Source organism: Rhinopithecus bieti, unplaced genomic scaffold, assembly GCF_001698545.2.
Source record: "Rhinopithecus bieti isolate Rb0 unplaced genomic scaffold, ASM169854v2 scaffold_9919, whole genome shotgun sequence".
Taxonomy (NCBI): Eukaryota; Metazoa; Chordata; class Mammalia; order Primates; family Cercopithecidae; genus Rhinopithecus; species Rhinopithecus bieti.
In genome coordinates, this window is record NW_016806411.1 from 177,328 (window position 1) to 191,912 (window position 14,585).

The window sequence follows — 14,585 nt, forward strand, 5'->3', positions numbered from 1 at the left end:
GCCCCCATGTGTGACTCATTAGCCTCCTGTTCTCAGGAGGTTCTGTCTTTTAACGCACCCTCTTCAAAACTCCCCAGCTTATAAAAAGCAAGGCTTTGTGGAAGGCATTCACCAGAGTCTGTTGGAATTTCACCATTTGTCTCTTAATCTACCTAAGAGTGAAACATTAACCGACGGCTTAAGATTGAGAAGAGAGATCCAATACCAAAGTTTGTCAAAACACAAATCTTTAAGTATCTAAAAGTAGAGGGGATTGCCTTTAAAATGACACACTGTAGGCAGGAGAGCGCTCCGCACAGGAGAGCGGCCTGTGGGCTTGATGATAGGAAATCTCAAGGTTGCTCAGTGGCAGTTTCTGGGAGGTGGATTGATAGGCCTCGGGAGCTGGGGGAAACCACAGGAGACACAGCCGCCATGTCCCTGGCCGGGCGCTCATCTCAGAGCAGGTAGCCATTCGTCTCTTGTGGAAATTGGTAGACAGTTTCCGCATGGCCCTTTCTCATATAGTGATGACCATCAAGACATCAGAGAAGCAGGGTTCCTTTCACGCTTATGGCTCACAAAAGTGAGTGCTTTCGATGCCGTTCCCTTAACAACCATTGCATAAGGAAGAAGGTGGTGATGCACACACCTGAGTATCCACCTCCTGCTTTGCTACCTGCCCAGGCCTTCTGTAGCCAGGGCTCACTGACCATATCTCCCAGCTATCCCCAGCCATGGCTGCCATGCTCCTGTCTTGCAGACCAGGAAACCATCCTATCAACAGTATGAGTGTCGGGGGCAAGCCAGTGCCCCTTGAGATGGGGAGGGTGCTGCAGGGCCAGGGCTCTTGGCAGGTGTGCGAAGTGCTCAGAATGCCCTCAGAGCAGCACTAGCCAGGGGACTCGAGCCCTCCCCTGCCATTGGGAAGCCAAGGATCAGATTTGCCTTGACCTTGACGTATTACCCAGCACTGAGGGTTTGCAGCAGGATCAGTGAGCAGATCCAGCGATGCGCGGTGCAGCCACCCTGACCCCTCACAAGTCTCTGCAAGTCGTAGGCACACTGCTATCATCCCCTCTGATCCCTTTTTTTTTCCCCCACAATTGTTTGAACTCCTGGACTGGGGTGGTTTGAGCTTAGCCTCCACAGCTCCTGCCTACCGCCCAGGCACACATGAACGCTTCACCTGCTGCCCATGACCTGAAAGCCAAATGAAACCCCTGACGATAAATGCACTGGAAATTATTCTTTGCTAAAACATCAAGGAGGAAAATGAAGTCCTTTTATCAAAAAGAGAATTTGGGCTCCTGTAGTCACACAGCAAAGATGAAGAGGGAACATTTTCCCTGTGTCCAAAATAAGTAAGGCTGCTTCTATCTCATATCCTTCTGCACTCAGGTTTTGTGATTTCAGTATTTGTCTCCAGACCACACACAGTCATGCGTAGTTTATAATTGTGTCTTGGTCATCGGATCCCTGAAAAGCATTTATTCTTTATACTTAGTAGGCTCAAAGCACTTTAGCAGATACTTTGGGTAGAAAGGAAGTGAAGGCTGTGTTCCCTCAAATGGAGGAAGGTTCACACATTTGCCCAAGACAGGCTGCAGGGCCGGTGGCTGTCCCCTGGAAGGAGGCTGCTGCCACCTGCCCCACCCAGAGCGTGTTCATTGATGGGTCCTGGGTCAGGAAAGTCACACAATGCCAGGGGCCTTGGCAGTTGGAAGTGTGTGAGTGCGGCAGCACCTCTGCGGTTGCAGGACTGAGTGCTGGGCACAGGTAGGCGCGGACAGTCAAAGGGGCTTTCGGTAGAGGGCTTTTGCCCTTTTTGTTTTGTGTGTTAACCTGGGAGCGTTCTGGGATCCAAGCTGGAACCTGGATGCGGTGCTGCGGGCCACACACGTCATTGCGACCTCTGTCCCCTGTTGCCCGAGCTTTGTTTCAGTCAGGCACAGCTGCGCCGCGCTGGACCATGGAGGGGTGCACCTCTGACCTTAGTGCCTGCCCACAGGGGATCTGCTCTCGGCCCACCACGTCTTGTTGTTGGGGTTTTAGGGGGACCAGGGCGGCCTGAGGACCTTGCAGAAGAAATGGACCTCCTTCCTGAAAGCCCGACTCATCTGCTCCCGGCCAGACAGCAGCTTGGTCTTCAACGTGCTGCGGGACGTCTTCGTGCTCAGGTCCCCGGGCCTGAAGGTGCCTGTGTTCTACGCACTCTTCACCCCACAGCTGTAAGTGCTCTGTGTGGAGTCTCCCTCCTTGCTCCCTCGATGCCCGCCAGGCGGTCCCGTCACCTCTTTCCCCTCCCCAGGAACAACGTGGGGCTGTCAGCAGTGTGCGCCTATAACCTATCCACAGCCGAGGAGGTGTTCTCCCACGGGAAGTACATGCAGAGCGCCACGGTGGAGCAGTCCCACACCAAGTGGGTGCGCTACAACGGCCCGGTACCCAAGCCGCGGCCTGGAGCGGTGAGCTGGGGCCATTGGGGGTGGGCCATGCTTTCCCTTCAAGGCCCAGGGCATGGAATGCGGTACAGGCAGTGGGGCCTGCTCATGGCCTGGGTACTTGGCCATGCCAAGGCTCTCTGCATTGTTGAGACTGGGACGGCCGATGAACACAGCTCATCCTTCTTCCCTTTTGCGTGTTATGTAACAGCCGTTGCTACACTATTGCACAAACAAGAAGGCTGAGGCAGCTGTTCTGCACAATTGACATTGCATAACAATTAGGTCTGTTTCATTTTCAGTTTCTTACAGAGAAACACATGATTCCTTGGCAAAGGCCTCTGCACCATCCACTAGTCAATAGGAGTCACCTTTTTTCCTCCTAAATACAGTGAACTTTATGTAGAAATTGGGAATTTCCAGGCCGATTCCCTCCCTCACATGGTGCAATGGGTGTGGCCGACATGTGCGCAGCCCTCTGTGGGGCTGTGACCTGGCCCTCAGAGCTCACTGCAGCACCAGCTCCCTCCCAAGGGCCGCTGTCCCTGACACCATCATGGCTCCTTCTGTGCATAGCTTAGTAAAATGTGTTCACTCGTGGCCACAAATTTTGGTTTACACACATCAGGGAGCTAGAACAGGAAAAAATAATCCCTCGGGCTCTTACGCTGTTTAAGATTGGCCTGGTTTTAGCCATGTTTAGCATTCTTTTCATGAGAAAGCTGCAGATCAGTGTTCCTCAATCAGTGTTTTTCACTTACAAATAGATGAAAATTCCTTTCCTGAGTATGTATCGTGAGTGCAGTTCTCTCTCGCAGATGGGTTTTATAACTGCGTCCTCTGCCGGCTGGGGAGAGGCCACCTTTCCGCATAGTAAAGTTATTCACTGCTACCCTCATTTCAAGGAATGCATTGTGTGGTTTCCAGGTTTTGCAGCCCGCCTGCGTTGGCTGCTTGTGTGGAAGCACCCGTTGGGTGGTGGGAGCACGAGCACGTTAACAGCGGGGGATTTCCTCCCTGCAGTGCATCGACAGCGAGGCACGGGCAGCCAACTACACCAGCTCCTTGAATTTGCCAGACAAGACGCTGCAGTTCGTCAAAGACCACCCTTTGATGGATGACTCGGTAACCCCAATAGACAACAGGCCCAGGTTAATCAAGAAAGATGTGAACTACACCCAGATCGTGGTGGACCGGACCCAGGCCCTGGATGGGACTGTCTATGATGTCATGTTTGTCAGCACAGGTGGGTTCCAAGGGCTTGGCAGGCTTGACAGTGACAGCACATCTGTGTCCTTTGGTAGGAAATCTGGCAAATCCAGTTATTCTTTTGGGAGTAGTTCTGTTGCCTCCCTTGAGGTAACCTGGGAGGTTTGTGGGAACGTAAGAAGATTTCTGAGAAGCCACCATACCAGGTGGCTTTCAGATCTGGGACCACCAGGCTACTGGGGATACTTGTTAAAAATAAAAATGCAAGTCCTGGCCTGCGGCTGGGCTGGGCTGGTGCAGAGGAGTACTGGCCGCTGAGGAGTTGGGGCAATGCCCGTACAGGGGGCAGGTGTGAGCCACCTGGGAGGAGGCATCAGCCTGGCGTTTCCTAACTGCTGGCAGAAGACCACGTCCCTGCTTCCTGGCTGAGGAGCCAGGTTTTGGATGTGCCCTGGCATGTGGGCTCTGAAATAAGCACTTCTGGAACAGGGACAGGAGCCAGGAGCCACAGTGGCTGGCGGTGCATTGTGGCCTGCCCTCGGAGCCTCCCAGCCGACCTCACATGCCCCCTGCCCTCACCGCCTGCCTAGGGCCCTTACCAGTGACACCTCGAGGGCTGGTGGAACGTGGGAGCCCCCTCATGTGGCACCCAGCCGATGAGGATTGTTGGGGTCAACAATGGAACAGTTTATTTTCCTTGGAAAGAAACCAGAATCACCCATAACACTTGGGTTTCCAGGTGTTTATTTTGCCAAAGGCTTTTCCTTTTTTTGTTTCTAATGTGAAATCATCATTGTTTCCTAAGTATCTTGTGGAGGGAATGACTTGAGAGTGAAGAGTGTGAAGTTTGCCGCTGTGGTCCCTGTCCTTGGTTTCTGTGTCTGGGTTAGTGTCACTGACCTGTAGCTTTGACCCTGCAGACCGGGGAGCTCTGCACAAAGCCATCAGCCTCGAGCACGCTGTTCACATCATCGAGGAGACCCAGCTCTTCCAGGACTTTGAACCGGTCCAGACCCTGCTGCTGTCTTCAAAGAAGGTAAAGTGATGCAGGCAGCCGGACGGGGGGTTTCCCCGCTCGGTGACTTTGATTCTAGGTGACAAGAGAGTTGCCAAGCTGGGGTCGGGCTCCTAGGCAGGCCCCTCTGTCAGTCTGCCCTGGATGAGCCAACCTTCAGACTTTGACACAAAGCCATTCCGTGAGCTGTGGGATCTGAACTGGGGAAGGCAGGAAGGCAGACCTGGGGGGACGGGACTTTCTCTTCGAAGTTGCTGGACTGTCATTGAGTTGTTGGTGCAGGTTCACAGGCTGTGGAGAGGTGGGCAGTGCTCCATGAAGACACCTTTTTGTGCCCTGAGCTTGGGGGGTGTGCAGACTGCATCTGTGGGATATGATAGTGATACAGCTGACTCGTCACCGTAGAAAATCCGCAAGAGAAGTGGTTCGTCTCATCTGTAAAGCTGTGTCCACCTGTGGCTGAGACTCTCGGGTCCGGCCTGCGATACTCCCAAGCAGCCCTTGGCAGGGGTGGGTGGGTATCTACACTGGCCTTTAGGGGGCTGCCTCCCTGGCCCTGGCTCCTACCGGGGCCTCCACCCACCTTGTGGGGTCCAGGCCTAGTCAGGCCCCTCCTCCCTCAGCCGGGAGCAACGGGCAGAGGAAGGGGGCCCGTGTCCAATCAGGTAAGATACTTACCCTCAGCAGGTGCATACTTGCAAACGCCCCTCCAGGTCTTCCGTCCTCTTCCCTCCCCTGTGTCCACAAAGCTTGGGAGCCTGGGCCCTTTGACTCTCCTTCTCTGCTAATGGAGAGTCCTCCCTCAAATCTGAAAGGAAATAGCCTGCGGGAGTTCTAAGCCACCGGGTTCTGGCATCTGTTCACCAGCCTCTGCGTCTCCAGCACACACAGGGAGCCCTGGAGATTTGAAGGGTTGATGCTTTAGCCACTGGCCACCCCCAGGGCCTCACCCCAGCCTCATTGTTGAAAGGAGGGGACCCAGAAGCTGTTCTGGGGCCATCGTGCTGTTCAGTGGCCTCAGCCAGACTGGGCAGGCACCTATAACGTCTCTAAAATGTGGACTTGTCGTTAGAATAAAGATTGGGCCCCTGGTGTGGACATTTACGAGAATGACACACTGTTCCAAGGGTCATTTAGGGACCTGGGCTGGTGGAGGCTTCCAGAGCACATGGGCACTGATCCTCAAAGGCAGAAGGGGGAAGGGAGAGGAGGGCCGCATAGAGGGGGTTACGGGTTAGTGCCCACCTGCCATCTCCCAGAACTCGGTCACGTGGCCACACCAGGGCAGTTGGCCACACAGGGAGCCTTGCGCCCAGGAGGAGGAGCCAGTGGGTTAGGGGAAGTGCTTGCTGGTCCTGCTGGACCACCCGACCCGCCTCTCTCTGTAGGAGCGTCCACTGGTGGGGATGTGGCTTAGTTGCCTGGACAGGCGGAAATGCATCGTGCCTGCCGTGGGGTCCTGTGCCTTCTCCTTGGGCCCCAGTAGCCTCCAGGTGGGGGTGGAAGGCCCAGCTCCATGGCCATGGCAGCAGGAAGCGGCTGTTCAGTGGTAAGAAGACTGTGCCCCACCTCCCCATCAGGCTCTCTCAGGGTGATCAGCAAACAGAGAAACGGCCAGTACCACGCCCTCCCCCTGTCCTACAGCTGGGGAGGCACGCTGTTCCTCCACCCTCACCTCCTCTCCCCGATGACAAGCATGGGGTTTTGCTTTTCATTTTGGTAAATACACATCAGATGACACTTGCCGTCGAACCATTTTTCATTGTGCACGTCATTGGCATTAAGAACATTCACGTTGTTTTGCAGCCATCACCACTGTCTGTCTGCAGGGCGCTTTTCATCTTCCCAAACAGAAGCTTTTTACCCATGAAATACAAACTCTTCATTCTCCTCTGCTCCAGCCCTGGGCAGCCGCCATTCTACTTTCTGTTTCTGTCTGGGTACCTTATATAAGTGGAATCACATGGTATTTATCCTTTGTGACTGGCTTATTTCACTTAATATAATGTCCTCAAGGTTCCTCCCTGCTGTCTCAGGGGTCAGGGTTTTCCAAGGCTGCATACTCCTCTGTCGTAGGTGAAGACCACGTTTTGTGTACGCGTTCATCCCTTGATGGACACGGTTGCTCCCACCTTCTGGCTCCTGTGAACAGTGCTGCTGTGAACATGGGTGTGCGGATACCTCAAGTCCTTGCTTTCCGCTCCTTGGGTGCACATAGCAGACGCAGTTTGCTTGACCCGCTCTGAGCCCACTGAGTTGGCTGTGTCTGTATTTTCACCAGGACTCCTTGGGATGCTGAGCTGCTAGTGTGGCAGAGGGCAAGGAAGGCACTTGGACAGCTTGGTTGCCTCTGATCACGTCCACCATCGCTCCAACCTGCCCTCAGGGTCCGATGTGCACACACAACAGCAGGGACTGAGATGGGAGCATGAGAGCTGCCTGCACGGGGACAATCCTCAGGCCTAGGGAAGTGGGAGGCAGGGGGCGTCGACGGGCAGGAGTACACAGGACAGGCTTGCTCTGTGTGCCTCACTCATGCTGCCGGGTGCCCGGTCAGGTTGTTTTCTTTGCCTTTAAAAAAATTTTTTGTCTTGAAATAATTTTAAATTTACGCATGAGTTTTGATGATTGCACAGAAGGATCTTGAGCGCCCCCACCCAGCTCCACATGTGCGATGTCTCACATAACCAGTGTGCATTTATCTGAGCCAAGGTACTGTCATGGTGCAGTGCGTTACCTGAACCCCAGACCCTGGACCCTCTCACCTCCCACCCACCACCTTCCTGGCTCATTACCCCGGGTTGCACTGGACACTGCATCTCCTCGGCTTCTGCTCTGTTCTTGCCTCCTTGACCTCAGCACTCCTGGAGAGGAGTGGTCCAGTGTTTTGTAGCATGTCTGGTGTTTTCTTGTGATTATCTTGGGGTCGTGGTTTTACGGGGAGCACCAAAGAAGGTGCTTTCTGAGAATGTGGCATCTGTATGACTCACATCAGCGTGATGACCTCGGTCATTCAGTCCAAGTCACTGCCGTCTTTTTCCATGCCGAGTGTGTCAGGGCATGTAGTCCACACTGAGGGGTGGGGGAGAGTGAGCCCGACCTCCCAGGGGAGGCATGCGGGAAACCCCCATAGTCATTCATGCTTATTTGCAGGGATAGACTTGGAGGCTACAGAAATGCCCTGTTCTCCCACCCACTGACATCCACATCCACCAGTGGGTCCTGCCTGTGGCAGTTATAGCTGGCTGTCCTGATGGCCAGTTCCTCCTTCCCTGTCCCCTCTTCCTTTCCACAGTCATCCCCTTGGTCTCCATGTGGCGTCGTTTAGTTTTTACAGCTGTTTCATGTGGGCTCCAGCCCAGCCCCATCCGGGAGAAGCGGAAATTGGGGCTGAGTGTCCTGCAGGGTGCAGGAGGTGGTCTGGATCCCCTTGGGACGGGCCTTGCCCCCACAGCCCACCCCACCCTCCACAGCCACCCTCAAGCCTCTCTTTGGTGTGAGGAGTCAGGCGTGCCCTGCTTGGCCATCCAGGGCACCCTGCTCTGCACTGCATGGTGTCCACGCCACCTCGCAGGTGTCCCCCGCGGGACCCAGCAGGACCAGCTGTCCCTTGGAAGTTACCTAGCTTGGCTTTGCTGCCAGAGAACGTTTCCGCCACTCCACAAGCCGCGCGGTGCCCGAACTGTGATCCGGGATATCATCCTCAATCCTGCCCACAAACGTGGTGCACACGTGGCCTCATCTGCCCAGGTCTCTGCTGCTGCTGCTCGGTGAGGCCGGTGCCGGGCCAGGTTCCCTCTGCTGCGTATTGTCACAGTTTCCGTCCTTGGGGGCTTTCCCTTTCTCTGGTGGGTCTGTGCCCGCACAGCCGGGTGTGTGGCCTGGGGCCTTCTGTGTTGGCATCAGGGCCTGTGATCTTCCAGCCAGACTCTGAAGTTGACTCCCAGCGTATCCTCTGAGGATGAAGGTCGTGTTTCATCTGACTGTAAACCACTAAGTCGTGTGTAAATTTGAGAATCTTGTATTGTTAACCAAAAGGTGTTCCCAGGCTGTCGAGGCAGATGCCCTGGGCAGAGGCTAGAGAGCACACTCCACGGGCCACCTCCAGGTCTGTTGCACGCCCCTGAGCTTCAGGTGGGTGCAGTGTGGGGCACCCTCCTTCCAGCTGAGTTCCGTTCAAAAGCAGTCAGCAGCCCTGGATGCCTGTGTGCTGGGCACTGCTGGTGCCAGGTGGGCTGATGGGATTGGCCTGAAGCTGGTGTCCCTGGGAGCCAAGTGTCCCAGAAGGTGGAGAGTCTCACCTGCTCTCTGTCGTGGGTGTGGCTGCTCTGGAGCTCTTCCCTTTTACATATAGACCCATGAAGAGCAAAGGCATTGTTCCTTCTTTTATGTTATGTATTGCGATCTGCTCATCCTGTGCACGTCGTCCATTTGGCATCCCCGTTATGTTAGGTCCCTGCTGGATCCAGACCCTCACAAGAGGCTCCCTGCCCATAGGTGCTCACATTCTGGCTAGAGGGATAAGGTTGGGCTTCGAGGTGGTGTGCGTCAGCCTCTGGCTGCAGCCCCTTCTCACCTGTCGTGAGGCCGGGAAGATGACCAGGAGTGCCAGGCTCATGCATCCCCCTCTACATGGAGGTGGTCTGGAGGTGGGGACTGAACAGCCTCTCCACTGGCTAAGAGAAACACATGTAGAGAAGCGCTCTGCTGGAGGGCAGGACCCGGGCAGTGGGTGCCCAGACGGGGGAGAGAGGGATTTGGATCTAAGTAAGGCCCAGTGAGCCCTGACATAGCACGTGTATTCTGCCGGAGGTCACAGACCTGCCTTGTTTGCCTCTAGTTCTGAGTACCTCTCCTCCTTACTGCAGCGTGCCCTGATGGTGCATTCCAGCTGCTCCCCACACACTGGTGCAGCAGCAGAGGCCGTGCTCCTGGATGCCTGCTTGCCTGATGCTAGTTCTCCTGTGTCTCACACACGCAGGGCAGGAGGTTCATCTATGCTGGCTCTAACTCGGGCGTGGTCCAGGCCCCTCTGGCCTTCTGTGGGAAGCACGGCACCTGCGAGGACTGTGTGCTGGCTCGGGACCCCTACTGCGCCTGGAGCCCACCCACAGCGACGTGTGTGGCTCTGCACCAGACTGAGAGCCCCAGCAGGTATGGGGCGGGATGCGCTGCCGGGGTATGTCCCCGTGTGTGCGGGTGAGTAACACGTGCCGGTTGTTTTGCAGGGGTTTGATTCAGGAGATGAGCGGCGATGCTTCTGTGTGCCCGGGTGAGTGACTCCTCGACGTCCTGTTTCCTTTGGGAGTGGCGAGGTCTTGTAACCATTTCACGGTGCTTCAGTTCTGTGGCATTTGTGTGTGTTTTGTTTTTCTTTCTCCACTTGGAATAGAGGTCAAGTGTCCTGTAGCAGACTCGTGGTCTTCTCTGTCTTTTTTTTCTTGCCACTTAGAGTACGTCTGTTTACTGGGAAGCAGTCTTCTTCCAAAACCGTCCTGTTTTCTTTCTGCTGAGCTTGGGGCTCATTAAACAAAACCTAAGTCTGTTATAAGTGGGGAGAAAGGAGCCTGTGAGTGATGAATCCTCAGGCAGTGGAAGGGCTGGGGTGGTGTTTCCCCTGGGGCTCCCACCTGAGATTCACCCGCCTGTGGATGTCTGAAATAGTGCCTCGCCCAGAGGGAGCGGGGGCATCAGGCCAGGATGCCCCTTCCCCAGCAGCCACCTTCCAGGATGCTAAAGGCAGACTTGACCCTCGGTTCTGTGTCCTCCTGTCCCTGACAAGACAGTTGTCATCAGACTAAGAAAAGTTTAGACAGCTGGGCATGGCGGTACACGCCTGTAGTTCCAGCTACTAGGGAGGCTGAGGCAGGAGGATTGCTTGAGTCCAGGGGTTCAAGGCTGTGGTGAGCTTATCATGCCACTGCACTCCAGCCTGGGTGACTAAGTGAGACCCAGACTCTGAAAAGAAAAGAAAAGCTGGCCGGGCACAGTGGATCACGCCTGGAATCCCAGCATTTTGGGAGTCTGAGGCAGGAGGACCACTTGAGCTCATGAGTTCAAGACCACCCTGGGCGACATGGTGAGACCCTGCCTCTACAAAAAATACAAAAATTAGCCAGACCTGGAGGTAGATACCTGTAGTCCCAGCTACTCTGGAGACTGAGGTGGGAAGATCCCTTGAGCTGGGGAGGTTGAGGCTGCAGTGAGCTGTGATTGCACCACTGCACTCCAGCCTGGGCAACAGAACCAGACCCTGTTTCAAGAAAAAAAAAGAAAAGAAAAAAGTTGAGGCAGGAGGAGAGTGCTGAGATACACTGAAAGTTCAGCCTTCCTTGTAGCCACTAGCAGAAGCATCTCGTATCTGATTCAGAGAGCGACACTAGGCGCAGAACTGGCCTCTGCTCAGCCTCTCCAGCCTCACGCATTTTCTTCTGGGACATGGGTGAGAAATGTGATTTCTGCTGCTCAGAGCTGCCTCTGATTTCTTTGTCCCCATGGGCTGTCATCCAGGGCTCATCTTTGCTTTTTGGTCACGCATGTCCTTATCTCCTTAGTTGTTCTGGAAGATTCCATGTTGCTCCAGTGGGTGAAACTCTTGCATCCTCTTGTGGGTATTTTAAAGAAGTTGTTAAATAGCAAATGGGGATTGTTGACGCTGTGCACGTTTATTTTGATGTTCCAGATAAAAGTAAAGGAAGTTACCGGCAGCATTTTTTCAAGCACGGTGGCACAGCGGAACTGAAATGCTCCCAAAAGTCCAACCTGGCCCGGGTGTTCTGGAAGTTCCAGAATGGCGTGTTGAAGGCCGAGAGCCCCAAGTACGGTCTTATGGGCAGAAAGAACTTGCTTATCTTCAACTTATCAGAAGGAGACAGTGGGGTGTACCAGTGCCTGTCAGAGGAGAGGGTTAAGAACAAGACGGTCTTCCAAGTAGTCGCCAAGCACGTCCTGGAAGTGAAGGTGGTTCCAAAGCCCGTGGTGGCCCCCACCTTGTCAGTTGTTCAGACAGAAGGTAGTAGGATTGCCACCAAAGTGTTGGTGGCATCCACCCAAGGGTCTTCTCCCCCAACCCCAGCCGTGCAAGCCACCTCCTCCGGGGCCGTCACCCTTCCTCCCAAGCCTGTGCCCACCAGCACATCCTGTGAACCAAAGATTGTCATCAACACGGTCCCCCAGCTCCACTCGGAGAAAACCATGTATCTTAAGTCCAGCGACAACCGCCTCCTCATGTCCCTCTTCCTCTTCTTCTTTGTTCTCTTCCTCTGCCTCTTTTTCTACAACTGCTATAAGGGATACCTGCCCAGACAGTGCTTGAAATTCCGCTCGGCCCTGCTCTTCGGGAAGAAGAAGCCCAAGTCAGATTTTTGTGACCGTGAGCAGAGCCTGAAGGAGACGCTAGTGGAGCCAGGGAGCTTCTCCCAGCAGAATGGGGAGCACCCCAAGCCAGCCCTGGACACTGGCTATGAGACCGAGCAAGACACCATCACCAGCAAAGTCCCCACGGACAGGGAGGACTCACAGAGGATCGACGACCTTTCTGCCAGGGACAAGCCCTTCGACGTCAAGTGTGAGCTGAAGTTCGCGGACTCAGACGCAGATGGAGACTGAGGCTGGCTGTGCGTCCCCGCCGGCGCCTCGGCTGCGACATGTCAGGCGTGGAGTGTTTTGTGTTTCTCCTGTTCAGTATCCGAGTCTCGTGCAGTGCTGCGTAGGTTAGCCCGCATCGTGCAGACAACCTCAGTCCTCTTGTCTATTTTCTCTTGGGTTGAGCCTGTGACTTGGTTTCTCTTTGTCCTTTTGGAAAAATGACAAGCATTGCATCCCGGTCTCGTGTTCCGCAGTCAGTCGGAGTACTTGAAGAAGGCCCGCGGGCGGCACAGAGTTCCTGAGCCCTTTCTATAGTGGGGGAAACATGGCTGGACCTCTGTTGGCTGAGAAGAGCATCCCTTCAGCTTCCCCTCCCCGTAGCAGCCACTAAAAGATAATTTAATTCCAGATTGGAAATGACGTTTTAGTTTATCAGATTGGTAACTTATTGCCTGTTGTCCAGATTGGCACGAACCTTTTCTTCCACTTAATTATTTTTTTAGGATTTTCCTTTGATTGTGTTGATGTCTTGGGTCATTTTTTTTTTTTTAATTACAGAAGCAGATGTTTTAATATTTAGAAGAAGATGTATATCTTCCAGGTTTTGTTATATATTTGGCATAAAATATGGCTTACGTTGCTTAAGATTCTCAGGGATAAACTTCCTTTTGCTAAATGGATTCTTTCTGCTTTTAGAAATGTAGACATGGACACTCCCCGGAGCCCACTCACCTTTTCTTTTTTTTTTTTTTAACTTTATTCCTGGAGGGAAGCATCGTTTTGGAGAGATTTTCTTTCTGTACTTCGTTTTACTTTTTCTTTTTTTTAACTCTTACTGTCTTGAAGAGGAGGACCTTCCCACGTCCGCGAGGTGGGTTTTGAGCAAGGGAAGGTGGCTGGGTGAGCTGAGTGGAGCCAGGCTGGCCCAGAGCTGAGATGGGAGCGCAGTACAATCTGGAGCCCACAGCTGTCGGTCAGAACCTCCTGTGAGACAGATGGAACCTTCACAAGGGCGCCTTTGGTTCTCTGAACATCTCCTTTCTCCTCTTGCTTCAATTTCATACCCACTGCCTGCCCAGACTTTCCATCCAGCCTCACTGAGCTGCCTGCCACGGGAACGGAACTGGGCCTCCGTGGCCGGGGCTGCGACCGCAGCCCCCTCAAGCGCACGGCGCTGTTCCTGCCACTGTCCTGAAGATGGGAATGGGTGGTACAACTTCAACACTGGTTAATCTCACACTCCATCTCCCCGCTTTGTAAATACCCATCGGGAAGAGACTTCTTTTTCCATGGCGAAGAGCAATAAACTCTGGATGTTTGTGTGCGTGTGTGGACAGTCTCGTCTTCCAGCATGATAGGATTTGACCATTTTGGTGTAAACATTTGTGTTTTATAAGATTTACCTTGTTTTTATTTTTCTACTTTGAATTGTATACATTTGGAAAGTACCCAAATAAATGAGAAGCTTCTATCCTTGATTTGGGGAAGACATTCCTTAGCGGAGGCCGTGCAGCCTCCCGCCCCTGCATGGCCCAGGCGGCACAGCTGGGCTCACTCTTTTCTGTCTGTTTCCTGCTGTGTTTTGCCCTCTCTGCCCTGTGACGTGCTCTTGGCGACTTCTTCCTCAGTACCCTCTCTTTTCTGTCCTCTCTGTCTCACAGCCTCATCTCCTAAGCCCCTCCCTCCTCCTGGCTCCTCCTCCCTGTCCTGTCTGGGCCATGCGGGGAACAGGAGGCCTTCCTCCCCCTGGAGCCCCTGGCCAGCCTCGGGTGCGGGGCCCGACAGCAGCTCGAGGGTCTCCTTGCTGCCGCCCTTCCTGAGTGACCAGGCACAGCACGTGCACGCCCTGGGGACCTTCCACCTCTTCTGCCAGGCGACAGGTGAGTTGGGCCCTCTCTGTCCCCTGTGCCCTATCCATCTGTCTCCTCCCACAGGTGGGGGGCAGGCGGTGGCATCCTCCACATCCTTCCACGTGTGTTCCTTTGCCTTCTTTATCTGTCCTGGCTGCGTCCCTCGGGTTGAGCCATTTCACTCTTTCATTGTGGGTCCATCCCGAGGGAAAGTGTAGACAGTCAGTGTGAAACCACTTCTAGTATACAGGGGCCAACCAGTGTTTTCTGTAAAGGGCTAGATATTTAGGCTTTGTGGGCCGCAGGCTCTGTCACAGCCACTCTGCTCTGCTGTTGTATTGTAAAAGCAGCCATAGTCAATATACAATGAGTGGACAGGACTACGTGCCAATAAAACTTTATTTATAAAAATCCACAGTGGGCCAGATTTGCCCCAAAGGCCCCAGTTTCCCAACCCATGGTATATAGGATTGCTTCTCCCTTAAAAAAAAATATATATAT

General features: G+C 53.9%; 1 protein-coding gene across 5 annotated transcripts in view; it reads left to right on the forward strand.

Moving 5' to 3' along the window:
- The window catches only part of SEMA4D (semaphorin 4D), a 99,556-nt gene that overhangs the window by 70,352 nt on the left and 14,619 nt on the right, over window positions 1-14,585 (forward strand). For 2 of the 5 annotated variants that reach the window (XM_017876162.1, XM_017876163.1), the window contains exons 10-16: window positions 2,035-2,210; window positions 2,291-2,447; window positions 3,447-3,669; window positions 4,553-4,668; window positions 9,629-9,801; window positions 9,876-9,919; window positions 11,330-13,712. In XM_017876162.1, coding sequence (XP_017731651.1) covers window positions 2,035-2,210; window positions 2,291-2,447; window positions 3,447-3,669; window positions 4,553-4,668; window positions 9,629-9,801; window positions 9,876-9,919; window positions 11,330-12,255 — 1,815 coding nt within the window. In that variant the 3' untranslated portion in view covers window positions 12,256-13,712. Of the gene's footprint in view, window positions 1-2,034; window positions 2,211-2,290; window positions 2,448-3,446; window positions 3,670-4,552; window positions 4,669-9,628; window positions 9,802-9,875; window positions 9,920-11,329; window positions 13,713-13,895; window positions 14,115-14,585 lie in introns of those variants that run through there. The other 3 variants (XM_017876164.1, XM_017876165.1, XM_017876166.1) reach the window with 2 other exon arrangements.